Source organism: Piliocolobus tephrosceles, chromosome 20, assembly GCF_002776525.5.
Source record: "Piliocolobus tephrosceles isolate RC106 chromosome 20, ASM277652v3, whole genome shotgun sequence".
Classification (NCBI taxonomy): Eukaryota; Metazoa; Chordata; class Mammalia; order Primates; family Cercopithecidae; genus Piliocolobus; species Piliocolobus tephrosceles.
This window is the reverse complement of record NC_045453.1, coordinates 7,809,802-7,828,650: the sequence shown is the minus strand read 5'-3', so window position 1 is coordinate 7,828,650 and position 18,849 is coordinate 7,809,802. Positions and strand designations below refer to the sequence as shown.

Below are 18,849 nucleotides of genomic sequence, written 5' to 3'. Positions count from 1 at the left end.
AGTTCGCCATGTTGACCAGGCTGGTCTTGAACTCCTAGCTTCAAGTGATCCACCCACTTTGGCCTCCCAAAGTGCTAGGATTACAGGCATGAGCCACTGCGCTCAGCCTTGTCAATATAAAAAATCTTTAAAAATCATTTATTTATTTATTTATTTATTTATTTATTTATTTATTTATTTATTTTTATTTTATTTTTTTTTTGAGACGGAGGAGTCTCGCTCTGTCGCCCAGACTGGAGTGCAGTGGCGCGATCTCGGCTCACTGCAAGCTCCGCCTCCCAGGTTTACGCCATTCTCCTGCCTCAGCCTCCCGAGTAGCTGGAACTACAGGCGCCCACCATCTCGCCCGGCTAGTTTTTTTTTTGTATTTTTTAGTAGAGACGGGGTTTCACCATGTTAGCCAGGATGGTCTCGATCTCCTGACCTCGTGATCCGCCCGTCTCGGCCTCCCAAAGTGCTGGGATTACAGGCTTGAGCCACCGCGCCCGGCCTAAAAATAATTTATTTAAAAAAAAAAAAAAAAAGCCATGAGCAGTGGTTTAAGCCTGTAATTCCAGCACTTTGGGAGGCCACGGTGGGTGGATAGTTGGAGTCCAGGAGTTCAAGCCTGTCTTACTTTATCTCTACTCCCATTTATTATTCCCTACTTCACCTTGGGTTATTTTGAAGTAAACCCCAGACACACATTGTATAATTTCACCTGCATATATTTCAGTGTTTTTACAAGATAATGACTTTTCGTAACTCTGTCATCATATCAAAAATTAATAGTAATCCCTTGATATCCTGAAATATCTAGTCATTTATTAATTTTTAATTAGGTGTAATATTCACATGGTTCCAAAAAATCTGCGGATTCAAAAGTGTTTATTGAAAAGTTTCCATTCCACTCTTATTCCCAGTGACCTAAATTCCCTTTTCCACTTGATGGACATTTTGACTGTTTCCATCTTATGGCTGTTTACTGTGGCAGCCACTGCTCTTGGCTTCTTTTCTGTCCTTCCAGAGAGATTTAATGCATATTCAGGCAAACATGAACAGGCATTAGTCTCATTTTAAAGAAGGTTAAATGACAGAGTCAGGATTTGAATCTGGATCTCCCCACCTCCAAAGTTTATGATGTTCTACTATGCCGATCAGAGTTTCCACCTCACTCATTGTGAATAAGATGAGACTGGTAGAAAGAAAAATTGGGTGATTATTCAGTTTTTTTCTTTACCTTAAAAACATGTTTATCTTCATCCTGCCAGTAAATGTTATAAGAGAATTAGAAACTGTAGATGAGTAATTTTAAGAGAAATGTTTATATTCTCTCCTCCTCAGGAACAGCCACAGCACATCCCTTGGTATATATGTTTTCATTGCTTATTTGTGTATTTTAAAGAAGTGAATATTTAAATTTTTGAAGAAAATGAACTTAATTAAACTCATATTGTTTAAATAATTTACTCTCTTTAACAAGTAAACAGCTATTTTGAGTCATGTATAAAGATGTATGTGTCATTCTTAGTGTCTATGCAGTATTCCATTGTATAAATGTATCATTGTATTTAATTAATCAGCTATTGGTGAACATTTAGTTATCTTCACCTTTTTGCTGTTACAGAAACCACATCAGTGAACCTCCTTACACAGATATTCTCTTGTAATATGACTAGTTATTTCCCTATGGTAAATCCCCAGAAATTGACCTCTTGGCTCAAAGACACACAAATTTAAGGCATTAAGATTATTCTAATGTACATTCCCAGTAGATTAAAAAGACTGTTTCCCTGTACCTGTTAAAAGTTAAGCTTATGCCTATAACATAATTACTATTTACCTTGGCTTGACATTTCATTTTAAAAGAGTAGCTTTAGCTACTATCAGAGTAAGAATTATTCCTATCATGCAGATTGTTTGTTAGGGCTTTAGGGGTAGTTTTGCTGGTCTCTGTTTTGAAAATTTCCTTGCTTGTTCTTTCCCTGTCAGCGGCCCTTCTCAGCATCCCTGGCTTTGTTGAGCGGCTTTGCAAACTGGCGACTCGAAAGGTGTCAGAGTCAACGGGCACAGCCAGCTTCCTTCAGGAGTTGGAGGAGTGGTACACATGGCTAGACAATGCTTTGGTGCTAGATGCCCTGATGCGAGTGGCCAATGAGGAGTCAGAGCACAATCAAGGTATGGGAGGATGGGTCCCCTGAGTGATTGGGAGCTTTTCCATGGGCACCTGGGACCATTCTTGCTCTCCTTTCCAAGGAGGATTAATTGGAGATTTGGTCAAAGTAGAATTTTCCTCGAGGCAATTCTAGACCACGACTATTAAGACTCTTTTGATAGCTGGTTACAGAACCCTCATTGAACTCCCCAAAGTGGACTTGATTTCAGGGAGAAGGGCTTTGTTGCATACCTAAGACAGCTGTGTCTCAGGGACTGATAAGAACCAGTAACCAGAGCATTCTTAGGAACCTAGAAACTTCTCTCCTCATCTCTCTTTCTTTCTACAATGTTTCTTAGTCTTCTGTCTTACTGTGCCCTATCTTTTCCTGGTCCCCTTGATGGGACTAGGCAGAAGACTGCCTATTAAATAAGAAGACTCTCAGTCTCAGCTGCAGCTTCCTGGTAAAGAACTCTGGCCCATCTTTGGTTAGGTGCCCACCCCTAAAGCATTCGATTCTGGCCAGCAGGTTCAGAATACACAAACCCAGGAATTCTCAGCTCCCAAACGAGGAATAGGTATCTCACTGGGAGTGGGAGGCCACCAGCTTTTCTTCTTCCCTCCAGCTCCAAACTGAAGAGGCTAAGTTCTCGGTAAGTATGGCAAAGAGGTCAGAGGCTTCCTTCCTCCACCCAACTCCGTACTGCACTCACGGTGTGGAAGCTCTATCCCACATACTTCCGGCCAAGAATTCTGTGGCTGTGATCACCTTTGCCTAAGCTTGCTTGCTCATGTACAGAGGTGTTACACTGGGAAAGGCAAGCCCAGAAGACTAGAGGCTACTGACCCTGCTCTGAGAATTTGCCCACAGAGAAAAGCAGTTAGTAAGAACAGAGTCTAGGGAAGTTCATGCCTGAGGAGATTTTGATAGTAAGCCAATAAAAAAAGACAGGTATCTCTTCTTTTTACTCTTTTATTGTTTATATTTTCTCTTTTTTTGAATAGAGAAGGGTTTTGCCATGTTGGCCAGGCCGGTCTCAAACTCCTGGCCTCAGGTGATCCACCCTCTTTGGCCTCCCAGAGTGCCAGGTTTGTAGGCATGAGCCACTATGCCCGACCAGGTACCTCTTCTTAATTAAGAACAAGGTGATGCACAGGCCAGCTAGTTCACCAGAGAACCAGGGAAGGAGACAGCTGAGAAGAACTCTCCTAAGGTCAGAACAAAGCTCAATTTCAAAAATCACCCCTTCCTGAATTTAATTGAATTAGACTTGGGAGCAGTGTATACTCCAGGGCATTGTCAAAAACAGTCGAGAATTCAGACAGCAGTTAATAGAGCCTAACAGCTGGATGTGATACCAGAAGAGGCGGAAAGCTTTAATGTTTCTTTTGATTAATATTTTCTAGTATAACATTATATCTTCTTCAATTATTTCTTCACCGTATTTCCCAAGTTAACTTTCTTAGAAGTTGCCGGCTGGGTGCAGTGGCTCACACCTGTAATCCCAACACTTTGGGAGGCCAAGGCAGGCAGATCACCTGAGGTCGGGAGTTCGAGACCAGCCTGACCAACATGGAGAAACCCCATCTCTACTAAAAATACAAAATTAGCCGGGCGTGGTGGCACATGCCTGTCATCCCAGCTACTCGGGAGGCTGAGGTAGGAGAATCGCTTGAACCCGGGAGGCGGAGGTTGTGGGGAGCCAAGATGGCATCATTGCACTCCAGCCTGAATAACAAGAGTGAAACTCCGTATCAGGAAAAAAAAAAAAAAAAGTTGCTTACCACATACATCTTAATATTTTTCAGATTTAAAAAAATTTTTTTTGAGGAACAAGAAAACACACAAGACTATAGAAAACAAAAAAATGACAAGTAAGTCCAGCTTTATCAATAGTAACATTAAATGCAAATCGATTTAACCATTCAAAAGACAGATCGTTACATTGGATCAGAAAACAAGATCCAGTTATATGCAGCCTACAGAAAACACACTTTCAATTCAAAGATAAAATAGGGCAGTAAAGGACAGAAAAAGATGTATCATGCAGGCAGCATTCACAAGAAAGCTGGAGAGGCTGTACTTTTAAAAAGTTGGAGAGACAGAGTCTCACTCTGTTGCCCAGGCTGGAGTGCAGTGGCACGATCAGCTGACTGCAACCTCCACCTCCCGGGTTCAAGCAATTCTCGTGCCTCAGCCTCCCAAGTAGTTGGGATTACAGGCGTGGAGCCTACGGCCGGCTCATTTTTGTGTGTGTTTTTAGTAGAGATGGGGTTTCACCATGTTGGCCAGGTTGGTCTCAAATGGCCTCAGGTGATCCGCCTGCCTTGGCCTCCCAAAGTGCTGGGATTACAGGTGTGAGCCACCACCACCCAGCCAAAAGAGCTGGAGAGACTTTAAAACAAAAACTATTATCAGAGCAAAATAGGGATATTTTATAATAACAGGGTGAAACCATCGAGAAGATATAACAGTTATAAACACGTATGCATCTAAAAACAGCCCCCCAAAAATACGTGAAGCAAAAACTAGCAGATTGGAAGAAAGCAATAGTTCAAAAACAACAGCTGGAGACCTTAACATACTACTTTTAATAATGGATAAAACTAAGCAGAAGATCAACAGGAAGACAGAAGACTTAAAAAACTGTATACCAACAAGGACTCACAGAGCACTGTAGACCACTCCACCCAACTACTACAGCATGCACATTCTTCTCAAGTGCACATGAACATTCTCCAGGATAGACCATATGCTAGGCTGTTAAAAAAGTTCAGCAAATTTAAAAGGATTAAAATTGTACCAAAGTGTGTCCTCAAATCCCAGTGGGGTGAGTTACAAATAAATAACAGAAACTTGGGAAATTAATAAATACATGCAAATTAACCAGTATACTTCTAAATAACCAGTGGGTCAAACAGGAAATCACAAGCAAAATTAGGACATATCTTGAGGCTGGGCGCGGTGGCTCACGCCTATAATCCCAGCCCTTTGGGAGACCAAGGAGGTGGGTCACTTAAGGTCAGGAGGTCCAGGCAGGAAAATCGCTTGAACCCTGGAAGCGGAGGTTGCCGTGAGCTGAGATCACACCACAGCCTGGGTGACAGCGAGATTCTGTCTCCAAAAAAAAACCACGGAAATATTTTGAGAGAAATGAAAATGACACTATATATCAAACTTAGGGGATGCAGCTAAAGTGTACTTAGAGGGAACTTTAGAGCTATAAATGCCTACATTTTTAAATAAATCTAAATTGCCTAAACGTCTACCTTAAGTCATTGGGAAAAAAACAAACATCTCAAGAGGAAAAGGAAGTAATAGGATTAGAGTGAAAACTGGTGAGATAGAGAATAGAAAAACAATAGAGAAAATCTACAAAACCAAAGATGATTTTTTTAAAGGTAATCTTTAAAAAGATCAACAAAGTTGACAACCTTTTAGCCACACTGACCAAAAAAGAAAGGCTCAAATTACTAAATTAGAAATGAAAGAAGGTACCTTACAACCAACCTTAAGAAAGTAAAAGGACTCTAAGAGGATACTATAAACCATGTAAACCAATAAACTAAATAACCTGGATGAAATGAGCCAGTTAAAAGACACAAACTACCGCAGCTAACTCAGGAAGAAATAGAAAACCTGAAAGGACTGTAACAACAAGATTGAATAAATAATGAAAAACTGCCCACAAAGAAAAGTCCTGGCCCACGTGGCTTCACTGGTTAATTCTACCAAGTGTTTCAAGAATTCACACCAATACTTTCCAGACTCTAATAGAAAATAAAAGAGGAAGGCACAGTTCCCAGCTTATTCTTTGAGATCATATTATCATGATACCAAAACCAGATAAAGACATCACAAGACCAGTATCTCTTATGATTATAGGTGCAAAAATCCTCAACAAAATACTAGCACACCAAGTATAGCAACATACAAGGATTATATACCATGACCAAATGAATTTATGTAAGTTTGGTTCAACGTTTGAAAATCAGTTTATGTAATACCCTGTATTCCTAGAATAAAGGACAAAAACCACATGATCGTTTCCATAAAAGCATTTGACAAAATCCAACACCCCTTCTGGTAAAAACAAAAACTCAGGAGAGAACTTCCTCAGCCTGTTAAAGGGCATCTACAGAAACCCATGGCTAACATCATACCTAATGACAAAAAATGGAAAGCTTCTCCCACTAAGATCAGGACCAAGAGTTCCTGATTGTTTCTGGAAGTGGCAGTGCTGTTGCCGCTTCTCTTCAGCATTGTATTGGAGGTTCTGGCTAGGGCAGTTAGGCAAGAAAAAGAAATTAAAGGCATGCAAATTAGAAAAGTAGTGAAACTCTTCACAGATGGGATGATCTTATATGTAGAAAAACCTAAGGAACCTACTATAAAAACCAATAAACTAATAAACAGGTTCAACAAAGGTTCAGAATGGCTAATGTTAAAAAATGAGTAGTATTTCTATACAGTAGCAATCAACAAACCAAAAATGAAATTAAGAAAATTTTATTTACAATAGGATCAAAAAAATAAAATACTTAGCAACTTAAGTGTAAAACTTATACTCTGAAAATTCTAAAACATCATTGAAAAATTAAACCCTAAATAAATGTAAAGACATCCCTTGTCTTTGAATCGGAAGATTAATATTTTTAACAGTATTCCCATTACTGATCTACAGGTCAGCCTTGCAGATTCAACACAGTTTCTGTCAGAACTCGCAGCTGACTACTTTGCAAAAATGGACTAGCTGATCCTAAAATTCATGTAGAAATGCGAGAGACTCAGATGAACAAAAACAGTCTTGAACTAGGCCGGGTACAGTGACTCATGCCTGTAATCCCAGCACTTTGGGAGGCTGAGGCTGGAGGATCACTTGGCCTCAGGAGTTTGAGACCAGCATGGGTAATATAGCGAGACCCCTGTCTCCAAAAAGTTTAAAAATTAGCCAAGCCTCGTGGCACCCACCTATAGTCCCAGCTACTCAAGAGGCTGAGGTGGGAGGTTAGCTTGAGCTCAGGAGTTTGAGGCTGCAGTAACCTGTGATTGTGCCACTGTACTCCAGCCTGGGTGACAGCGAAACTCTGTCTTTAAAAAAAAAAAAAGAAAAACCTAAGAGAACTCATGTCCTGACTTGAAAACTTACTACAAAGCTGCAGTTGACACTGTGCTGCCGGCCTGAGGATAGGCAGACTGATCAGAGTTGAGAGTTCAGAAATAAACCCTCATGCTTATTATGATCAGTTGATTTTCAGTGGGTACCAAGACCATTCATTGGTGGAAACAGTAGTAGTCTTTTCAACAAATGGTACTGGGACCATTTGATGTCCACATGCAAAAGAATGAAGTTAGATCCCCTGCCTCATGTCATATACAAAATTAAAAGGGTCAAAGACCTAAATAAAAGAGCTAAACTTACAAAACCCTTAGAAGAAAACATAAGGATAAAGCTTCATGACCGGCCGGGCGCGGTGGCTCAAGCCTGTAATCCCAGCACTTTGGGAGGCCGAGACGGGCGGATCACGAGGTCAGGAGATCAAGACCATCCTGGCTAACCCGGTGAAACCCCGTCTCTACTAAAAAATACAAAAAACTAGCTGGGCGAGGTGGCGGGCGCCTGTAGTCCCAGCTACTCGGGAGGCTGAGGCAGGAGAATGGCGTAAACCCGGGAGGCGGAGCTTGCAGTGAGCTGAGATCTGGCCACTGCACTCCAGGCTGGGCGACAGAGCGAGACTCTGTCTCAAAAAAAAAAAAAAAACTTCATGACCTTGGATTTAACAATTTAGATGTCATACACAGTAACATCTGAAGCACAAGCACAAGCAACCAGGTAAATAATAGATTGGACTTCATCGAAGTTAAAACTTTTTGTTCTTCAGAAAACACTATCAGGAAAGTGAAAAGAGAACACACAGCATGGAAGAATGTTTTTGTGGGGAATACAGGGTTGGGACATTTTTGCAAATCGTATATCTAATAAGGGATTTGTATCTAGAATGTATAAAGAACTCCCATAACTCAATAATAAAAAGACAACCCATTTCAAAATATAGACAAAGGATCTGAATAGACATTTCTCCAAAGAAGATATACAAATAATTATTAAGCACGTGAAAAATGTTCACCATCATTAGCCATCAGGGAAATGCAAATCAAAACCACAGTGAGGCCAGGCACAGTGGCTGGCACCGTAATCCTAACACTTTGGGAGGCCAAGGCAGGAAGATTGTCCAAGAGCAGCTCAAACAACAGAGCAAGACCTCATCTCTACAAAAAAAAAAAAAAATGTTTTTTGGTTAGCCAGGCATGGTGGCATGTGCCTGGCCTCACTGTGGTTTTGCCAGTAGTCCTGGCAACTTGGGAGTCTGAGGTGGGAGGATTGTTTGGGTCCAGAGTTCAAGGCTGCAGTGAGCTGTGGTCCTGCCACTGCACTTCAGTCTAGGTGATAGAGGAAAAAACAAACCCCACAATGACTCACTCAAATGGTTATCAAAAAAGGTGGATAATAAGGGTTGGCAAGAATAGGGAGAAATCAGAACCCACATTCACTATTAGTGGACATGTAGAATAGTGCAGCCACTTTAGAAAACAGTCTAGCAGTTCCTCAGAAGGTTAACATACAGTTATGTCATACGGCCCAGAAATCCGATTCCCAGGTATATACCCAAGATAAATGAAAATACATGTTACTCATAAAACTTTTTCAGGAATATTCATCACAGCATATTCATAACAGCCAAAATAATGGAAACAACGCAAATGACTGTCACCCGATGAATGAATAAACAGGATATGGTATATTCGTATGTATTTATTTTTTTTGGAGACAGGGTCTTGCTTTGTCGCCTAGGCTACAGTGCGGTGGTGTGATCACAGCTCATTGCACTCATTGCAGCCCTGACCTCCCAGGCTTAGCCATCCTCACACCTCAGCCTCCCGAGTAGCTGGAAACACAGGTGCACGCCACCACGCCCAGCTAATTTTTTTATTTTTTGTAATAAAAAGAGACAGGGTCTTGCTGTGTTACCCAAGCTGGTCTCAAACTCCTGCGCTCAAACGATCTTCCCGTCTTGGTCTCCCAGAGTGCTGGAATCACAGGCGTGAGCCACTGTGCCAAGCCAGAATGTGGCGTATTTATACTAGCGGGTGTTATTCAGCAGTTAAAAAAAGGGAATGCTGATCGGTGCCACGGCATAGATAAACCCTGAAAACATTGTATTAGGTGAAAGAAGCGTCGCAAAAGACGGCATATTGCATGAGTGCATTAATATGAAGTGTCCTGAATAGGCAATTACCTAGAGACGGAAAATAGTTTCATGGTTGCCTAGAGCTAAGGGGTTTGGTGGGAAATAGGAAGTGACTGGTAGTGAGTACAAGGCTGATTTTGGGGGGTGATGAAGATACTCTAAAATTGATTGTGGTAATGGCTGCACAACTCTATGAATATCCTAAAAATCATGATATGGTTAATTAAATGGATGAATTGCATGATATGTTAATTGTACCTCCAAGCTGTTAAAAAAAAGACAACAAATGAGTGTGCATGCCTGCAGAAAACGGAGGGCAGTGCAGACAGAGTGGTGACCGCTCCAGTCGGCGTGGTAGAGCTGAAGAGACTCAGAGGGAGGCACAGGCCTCGTGAACTGGTTTTCCCATCCTCATCCTTGGGAGTGTCCTTGTTGCTAAGCTCTCCATTGCTTTGGAGACTGTTTCTGGAAAATATCCCAGAAAGTCTGTCAGGCCTGTACAAGCCAGGCACCAAAAGTTGGTGGTGACTTGGAGAGGCGTCAAGCTGCCCTGTCTCTTGCTTCGTAGATGTTTGTTTCTCAGTAGGACTTGTGTGCCCCACACTGTGCCCACTGCTTCCATAAACATCCTTCCCTGCAGGACTCCCTAGAGCACCATGGGCTGGGTGCTGAGGATACCAAGCATGCAAGGTCACACGGCAGCGTATGACAGAGGCAGGATTCTGCGAGAGAGTTCTTCAGGTTCGCTTCGCAGATTAGCCGACACTTAACTGTTCTGGAAGCTGGGCCAAGGAGTCCTAACATGGAAATTGAGTAACTATAGTTTTTTGCCCAAGGTACAGGAGAATAAATATGAGTAGATGGAATCTCTTAAATTAAAAATTTCTCCAGTAAATTTTTCCTGAGTCTTTGTCTCCTGCCTGTTTAGTTCCCATTAAAAGCTTGGAGATGAAAAAGAAGAATACAAAGTAGCAAGCAAGCGTTAGCAGATAAACTCAGTTTTCTGAGAACTTGTATTTAGTTTCTAATTGTATGTTGCTTACTTCAGGCATTGTTTCGGGGCCTTCAATATATTCCTCTACTCCTTACAACGTTAAAGGGTGGGTGTGGTTGTCAGTATTGCTGTTTTACAAAGGAGGATGGATTCTGAAGCATGAGAGGTCCACTGATTTACTGAAGACCACCCAGTTAGTGATTGGGGTTCAAACCCAGTAGTTTGGCTTCAGGGTCTCTGCTCGTAACTACCGTGCCATGCTGTGTCTCAGTCACGCTTCATTCAGCAGCTTGTGGTCTTCCAGGGTTGTGATTTTAACATAACATGGCTGGGAAAAGTAGTTCCAAGTCTGTAGGATAGAGTAAGTTAGATTCTCTCTCTTTTTTTTTTTTTTTTTTGAGACAAGGTTCAGCTCTGTCGTCCAGGCTGAAGTGCAGTGGCATGATCTCTGTTGGTTCACTACAACCTTCACCTTCCAGACTCAAGCGATCTCCCCACCTCTCCCTCTTCAGTAGCTGGGACTACGGGCACATGCCACCATGCCCAGCTAAGTTTTAAATTTTTTTATAGAGATGAGGTCTCACTCTATTGTCCAGGCTGGTCTCAAACTCCTAGGCTCAAGCAGTCCACCTGCCTTTGCCTCCTAAAGTCCTGGGATCATAGGCATGAGCCACCACACCCGGTTGGAATAAGTTAGGTTCTTCTGTCTTGATACTTTGCAGAGTATCACTGTGTTTTCTGTATGAGCCTTACCTGAATATATCTGATAACCACTCCTCTATACCACATAGAGGCCTTTGCAAAAGGCCTCTAGGGAAACAGTTCCTATAGGAGCTTGAGAAGACCTTGGCAGTTATTGATTCATCTTTTCACCTTAAAAATGAGGAAACTGAAGGGAAGTCACTCTGCTAAGATCACTTAGCCTCTCCTGACTCTTGACCGATGCCCTTTTAAAATAATAGGGATCTAGGCCGGGCACAGTGGCTTACCCCTGTAATCCCAGCACTTTGGGAGGCCGAGGCGGGCAGAGCACTTGAGGTCAGGAGTTCGAGACCAGCCAGGCCAGCATGGTGAAACCCCATCTCTACTAAAAATAGAAAAATTAGCTGGGCATGGTGGCATGCGCCTGTATTCCCAGCTACTCGGGAGGCTGAGGCAGGAGACTTGCTTGAAACCAGGAAGCAGAGGTTGCAGTGAGCCAAGATCGCACAACTGCATTCCAGCCTGGGTGACACAGCCAGACTCAGTAAGTAAGTAAGTAAATAAATAAATACATAAATAAAGGATCTAGGAGTGAATGGGGGCTTCCTAAGAATCAGATGCTGGGCTTCTCTTATGTTCCCATTCAGTCTTCACAGTAACCCTAGCTGTCCGCTGCAGTAGTACAGAGTAGTCTAAGGTCTAGTGAGGAGGGGACTGGCCCAAAGTCATAAAGCCAGTAAATCTGACACATGTCGAGTGTCCAGTAAATATTACTTAGCTGCTGTTGATGTTGGCAGTAATGACATTGGGTAAAATGACAGTCTGCCTATAGATAGTGTGTTCATTTGCATCAATAGCATCAGTTGTGATACCCAGTCTGCTTTAGAAAGTTGAACCTTAGAAAAATTTAGATGGTTCTTTTAAAAAATAGGGAATTCTTCAAAAAGAATCCCTCTTGGGCTTCCGCAGTGTCCCTCACGGAATCTCAGCAGTAGAACCAAGTAAGCAGGGCCATTTGCGACTTGAAGAGCGGTCCCCATAATTTGCTGTCAGACGTCTGCCTGGGCACTTTCTGGGGGTCTGGTTGGTGGCAGGAGAAGGGGATAAGCAGGGAGGGATGGGTCATGTTACTGTGTTGGCTGTGTCCGAGTATTTTTACTTCATGTAAAAGTTGATGAGATACAACTACTGCAGAGTCCATTTTTCTGAGTCTCTGAGCTTACCTGGCTCCTGGGGGTGTGGAGGGAGTTTTGCAGCTTTCAGGGTCTCTGTTCAGGCTCAAGACCCAGCTGAATGGCTATGCTACAAGTCTGTTCAGAGCAAGTTCGAGGGACAGAAATGTGTTTCCTCACAAGCCGTGACTCAATCCTCTCTCCGGTGGCTGTGTCAGCCTCCATTGTGTTCCCTCCTCCAGGGGCTTCTGAGGAGAATGGCCTGCCTCACACGTCAGCCAGGACCCAGCTGCCCCAGTCAATGAAGATTATGCATGAGATCATGTACAAACTGGAAGTGCTCTATGTCCTCTGCGTGCTGCTGATGGGGCGTCAGCGAAACCAGGTGGGCCCCTCTCCAGCGTCTCAGGACACGGGGAGCAGGTGCTGCCCAGGCGCTCATGGTATGCCAGGTGCTCCACAGGGCCTTCTGTTGGAATGGCTCTTGCTCTAGCCTGGGAGAGCATAGGGGTATTTCTCCTACTGTTCTACCCATCAGGAAACCAGGCTGATTCCAGAACCGGGAGTCTTTCCACTATGCGTTGCTGCGTGGAGCGTTTCTAGGCATTCCTGGTTGGTGCTCAGGGCAGGAGCAGGCAGTTGCCTCTGTGAGGTGAAGATTAAAGGGATGAAAACTGGCAAGACTGGCCCTGTGGATGTGCTGGAGGAGCTGCCAACCTGATGTGGGCTCAGGGCAGTGGGACAGAGCCCAGAGCTGTGTCTGCTTAGGAAAACTGGGCAAGTACAGGGGCTCCAGATGTGCAGGGCTTCCCTGAGTCTTGAAGTAATTCCAAGATGGAGGAGGAAGGGCCCATAACCTACAGTAGAGGAAAAAGGGCTTGGAAGAGTGCAGCCCTCCTCCTCAAGACTGTTGAGAAGTAGCCTTTTCCCGCAGACCACGCCCTTCTCCTAGGGAGGAAACCAGGCATGGGGGCAGGAGAGGCTGGGGTCTCAGCAGTCCTTCCACACCTTTCTGAGTCAGACACTGGACTGTCACAAGTCTGGGCAACAGCGGTGCAGTTACCCCCATTTTACAAGTGAGGATGAAAACGTCTGGAAGAGAATTAAAGATGGAGCAGGTGGGACAGGGCAGGGCCCTGGGGAGGAGTGTGCCTAGTCACTGGAACAGTGAGGCAACTGGGGGACGGCCTGGAGAAAACAGCCAGGAGAGGAAGCCTGAGGGCTCGCAAGGACCAGGTCACGTCAAGCTGTCACAGGTCATTTTAAAGACTTTGGTTTTTACTCCGAGTGAAGTGAGAAGTCATTGCTTTGACTGCTTTGGGAAAGACTGAAAACAGCAAGGAGGGGAATAGGGTGACCATTAGGGGCCCTCATAATAGGGCCAAGAGATGATAGCAGCTAGGACCAGCATATTGGTGTTGGGACTGGTGGGAAGTGGTTGCATTCTGGATACATTTTGAAAGATAGGATTTGCTGATGGTTTGGATGTGAACTAAGCCAATAGGAGAATGGATTTGCCATATATTGAGACGGTTAAAACCAGCAGGTAAGGGGTAGAGGACCAGGCTTAGGAAGATGGGGAGCTGCGTTTTGCACAAGGTAGATTTGAGGTGTCTGATGGAATTGGCACTTGGATTGATTACCTACAGCTGCTGTTGGGGAGATGGCAAGGCTGGAGGTGTCACTTTGGGAGTCCTCAGCATATGGTTGTATTTAAAACCAGGACACTGGATGAGATCCCACACTGATAGCCACAGCATTGGTGTCCCTTCCTTCAATATGGAACATGTTTTTTATAAAAAATAATAATTGTAGGGACAACTTTTATGCGTTAAGTGCTATTACTTTTTTGAGGCACTTTTCACAGTTATTTATGTTTGAAATAATTGTAGGGACAGCTTCTATGTGTTGAGTGCTGTTACTTTTTCGAGGCACTTTCACAGTTGTTTGAATTTTCAGGTATTTAGTAAGTTACAGAACAGGTGGTGACTCTGTGTCCCCACACTCGATTCTTGAGAAAGCCAGGGCATAGACTAGGCTGTGCTCTCGGGGACAGGCCTGGATAGAGCCAGGATTTAAACTCTGCTACCCTGCCTCCTCTTTCTGCCATCTCACAACAGTTCTCTGTTCGCTGAGCCTTCTTGTTTCCACGTTGCTATGAGTCGTTGCAGTCTTGAGTTAAACTGTATGATTACAGCGCTGCTTCCTTGGGAAGGGACCATTAGTGACCTTGAAATCCTGGCCCCCCAAAATCACTTTCACTAGCATGTTCTCATTTGCACAGTCAGCATTTCCTGGGTTTCTGCTGTGTGCTGGGCACCGTGAGGATCTGGATTCCCAGATCCTGCCTACACTGGGTAGCAAGGGAAAGGATTTCCTTGGCCAGGCCTCACAGAAGGCTTCTTCCTTAAAGAGGCCTTCTTGTTAATGGCCAGTTGGGCCAAGTTCTCTGACCAATCTTGGCCAAACTGAAATCTCAAGACTGGAAAGGCTCCCCAAATGCTGTCAAGTTCCGTCCCTCTGGTGCTTATGAAAATCATCCATGTAGCAGTTGCTTCTTTTAGTCATTTCTTCAAGCCCTAAGTAGCTTCCACATTACCTCACTGAGCCTTTTCAACAGTTCCATCATCCCCCATCGCCTTTTCTGTCAAGGAACTTGAGATCAAAGAATGTTGCCAAGGGTCACAAAGCTACCTTGTGAACCCAGGGCTTGCCGACTGCGAAGCCTGAGCTCTTACCCACTGCCTCCTCAGGTAGAGTGGCACTTCATCTCGCCCACCTGCCTACCATCCTCCTATAGAGCAGGCCACGGGGCTGGACCTGAGAGTAGGAATAATGCATTCTACAAGTAAAATTTGTTTTACAAATTTTACACATGAAGAAGCTGCTATTTTCTTTCTTTCTTTCTTTCTTTCTTTCTTTCTTTCTTTCTTTCTTTCTTTCTTTCTTTCTCTTTCTTTCTTTCTTTCTTTTTCTTTCTTTCTTTTCTTTCTTTCTCTTCTTTCTTTCTTTCTCTTTCTTTCTTTCTTTCTTTTTCTTTCTTTCTTTTTCTTCCTTTCCTTTTCCTTTTTCCTTTTTCCTTTTCCCCTCCCCTCCCCTCCCCTTTTTTTGAGGTAGTCTTGCTCTGCTGCCCAGGCTGGAGCGGTGCAGTGGCGTGATCTCAGCTCACTGCGACCTCTGCTCCCGAGCTCAAGCGATCCTCCTGCCTCAGCCCTCCAAGTAGCTGGGGTTACAGGCGCACACCACCATGCCTGGCTAATTTTTGTGTTTTGTTTTTGTTTTTGAGACGGAGTCTCCCTGTCACTCAGGCTGGAGCGCAATTTCTGCTCACTTCAACCTCCGCCTCCCAGGTTCAAGCAATTCTCCTGCCTCAGCTTCCTGAGTAGTTGGGACTACAGGCATGCACCAGCACACCCGGCTAATTTTTGTATTTTTAGTAGAGACAGGGTTTCACCATGTTGGCCAGGCTGGTCTGAAACTCCTGACCTCAAGTGATCCACCCGCCTTGTCCTCCCAAAGTGCTGGGATTACAGGTGTAAGCAACCACGCCAGGCCCTCATTTCTGTATTTTTAGTAGAGACAGGGCTTCACCATATTGCCTAGGCTGGTCTCGAAATCCTGAGCTCAGGTGATCTGCCCATCTTGGCCTCCCAAAGTGCTGGGATTACAGGCGTGAGCCACCGTGCCTGGCTAAGAAGCTGGTATTGTTAAGAGAAAAGGGAAATGATGTAGGAGAAACCTCAAACCTAAATACTGGCCTGAACTTAGGAGACCCAGGGTCAGGTCCATGTCTGCCTCAGAAGGCCCCTCTCTTCCCAGCTGTGTGTCTCACCCCAATCTCTTTAAGCTTGGGTTTCTAGTCTGTGCAGTGAGGCAGTTGCACTGAATGAATTTTTGTGGGCCATTGTTGCAGCGTTTTATAGCTGTGTGACCTGGGCCTGGCTTAGGGCCCTTTGAGTGAGACAGGAAGGTACATGGCTTGGTAAACACCATAGATGTCAGCCGTACCTCCCCAACCCCGGTTAAGCAGGGCAAGGTAGGCCCAGGCTGGATTTTAGTAAAGGCTTGAGCGGCGGAGCAGGTGTCATTTTACATCAGCCTCAGTCTTAACAGGTTCTGGGCTGCTTATGAGTCTAACACTGGCCAGAGGCTGTGATTTCTGGTAGAAAGAGAATAGTAACCTCCATTACTTTCAGTGGCAAAACCCACAATTACTTTTACACAACCTAGTATGTTGAAAGGAGAGGTCCATTGGAATGGAGGCTGCCAGGGATGTCTTTGTCAGGTTCTGGTCTCCCAAGATAAATGCATACCTGTAGTGGGCTAGAAAGGGGCAGACTTTAGGATCAGAACACCTGAGTTAGATGTATTGCAATCACTGACCTTGCCCAGGCTGGTCTTGCTGAACTTCTCCCCCTCGTAAAATGGCAATAAGTGAGCACTGGTGCTGTGTGCAGAGCTTTACGTGTGCTTTCTGACTTGATCCTACAACAGCCCTGAGAAGGGCTAGTAATAGCCTTACGTTATATAAACAAATTTTAAAAGGGAAAATCATTCCTGTAGTTCTGTTTTAAAAGATTTAAGTTAGTATCAGTGAAGCCTGTCTCCCCTCTGATCCTTGACATTCTGATGGTTCCATGAAGCAGCTAATTTTACCAGTTATTAGTGTATCCTTCTAGAGACATTTGTATGCTTACAAAGGCGAATTGTATTCCTCTTTTTTTACACAGTCAATAATATAGCATGAACATACTTGCTTTCCCAGTGTTATCTCTCAGCAGTTGTTAAGTTCACGACATACAAAACACCTTGATTCTTTTTTACTGGTGCCTTATATCCCATTGAGTGGCATACCATAATTTATTTCGCTAATCTCTGTTGATGGAAGTGTAGGTTATATCTATTTTGGGGCATTACAAATAATGCTGCAGTGAATAGCATTGTAAATATGTGTCATTTAGTATTTATATGGATCTGAGTGTAAATTCCTAAAGTGGAATTGCTGGTTAAAGGGATTATGGATTTGAAATTTTAGAGCTACTGCAAAACCCTCTTCCCTGTGCAGGTCGTAGCAGTGTGCCCTCCCACCAACAGCATGTGAATGTACCTGATGTCCAGGTCACCAACGTTCTTTTAGAGCTTTGTCATTTTTCCCAGTCTGAAAGAGTGAAAAATCAGAGATGTTTGTAGGACTCCTTCTAGAGGAATTTATTTGCTTGTGGAATGAATTGCCAATGTCTGTTCTCTTGTTGTCATATTTGGCTTGTGACTTCGCTTATTTTGAGTTCTGCCATTCAGAATTTTAAAAGGTTTGGGTGGTTGATGTCAACAAGCCTCTCTTTGAGCTTCTAGGTTTACTGTGATCCTTCAGAAAGGCTTTTCCAACTCTTAGATCATTTTTTTTTTTAATTCTTTGCAGAGATTTTTCTGAATCTTAGAGTTTTTAAATAATCGTATCTTACTTTCAGCTGAAATTTATCCTAGTGCAAAGCATGAGGGACATTTTCATGTTAATACGAGGAGACAAATCTTAAGGAATTTAAGGTTACAAAATTTGCACATGGTGAAGCTAAGAGTCAAACCCAGGACTCTTGAATCCCAAAGGACTCTTGAATCATACGCAGGACTATCTGAATCCCAAACTCATGCTTCTGTGATAGGAACTGTCATACATTATGACTTGTAGGATTATTGTGGGCATTAATGAGCAAAGTTAGAAAGTGTGTGTGGTGGACGTAGGGGATACACGGATGTTTTCTTCAAACCCCAGCACTTCTTACTGACAGTTAGTTGCTTTCTTCGTCCTGAATGTCATTATCGTGTGTACTGAGCACGAGGTTTTGCTGGATTTTTCAAGCACATTTGCTTAATTAATACTTTTTCCTTCCTGTCCCATCCAGGTTCACAGAATGATTGCAGAGTTCAAGCTGATCCCTGGACTTAATAATCTGTTTGACAAACTGATTTGGAGGAAGCATTCAGCATCTGCTCTTGTCCTCCATGGTCACAACCAGAACTGTGACTGTAGCCCGGTAAGCAGGAGACCCCTGGGGACAGACAGATGGTGCCTCACTGGCTTGGAGTAGTTGTTTCAAGACCTGCTGCTGACCCTTTGACCTTTTTTCCTTTGGGAGTAGAGCAGACACTAAAATTATATTTTATAGTCCCCTAATTGGAAGCTACCTTGGAGTAGGATCTGAGTGAACCCCACTCCCCACCCCAACCTATGCAGAAATCCCTTTTAAGATGTTCCTAGGCCGGGTGCAGTGCGCATGCCTGTAATCCCAGCACTTTGGGAGGCTGAGCGGGCAGATCACTTGAGGTCAAGAGTTATAGACCGGCCTGGCCAAGTATGGTGTTGGTGCCTGTAATCACAACTCTTTGGGAGGCTGAGGCACCAGAATTGCTTGAACCCAGGAGGCGGAGGTTGCACTGAGCTGAGATCACACCACTGCACTCCAGCCTGGGCAACAGAGTGAGACTGTGTCTCAAAAAAAAAAAACAAAGAGTTCCTGCCTGAGGCCCTCTAGCCAACTTCCCCTTGTACATCTCTGTGATGGGGATCTCATTTCACTCCAGGCAGGGGGCTGCCCACT

At 43.9% G+C, this 18,849-nt stretch overlaps 1 protein-coding gene across 2 annotated transcripts in view; it reads left to right on the top strand.

The window, feature by feature from the left end:
- The window catches only part of TRPC4AP (transient receptor potential cation channel subfamily C member 4 associated protein), an 86,714-nt gene that overhangs the window by 56,059 nt on the left and 11,806 nt on the right, over positions 1-18,849 (top strand). The window contains exons 8-10 of one of the 2 annotated variants that reach the window (XM_023220503.1): positions 1,972-2,157; positions 12,496-12,638; positions 18,154-18,285. In XM_023220503.1, the coding sequence (XP_023076271.1) occupies positions 1,972-2,157; positions 12,496-12,638; positions 18,154-18,285 (461 nt within the window). Of the gene's footprint in view, positions 1-1,971; positions 2,158-12,471; positions 12,639-18,153; positions 18,286-18,849 lie in introns of both variants that reach the window. The other variant, XM_023220502.1, reaches the window with a different exon arrangement.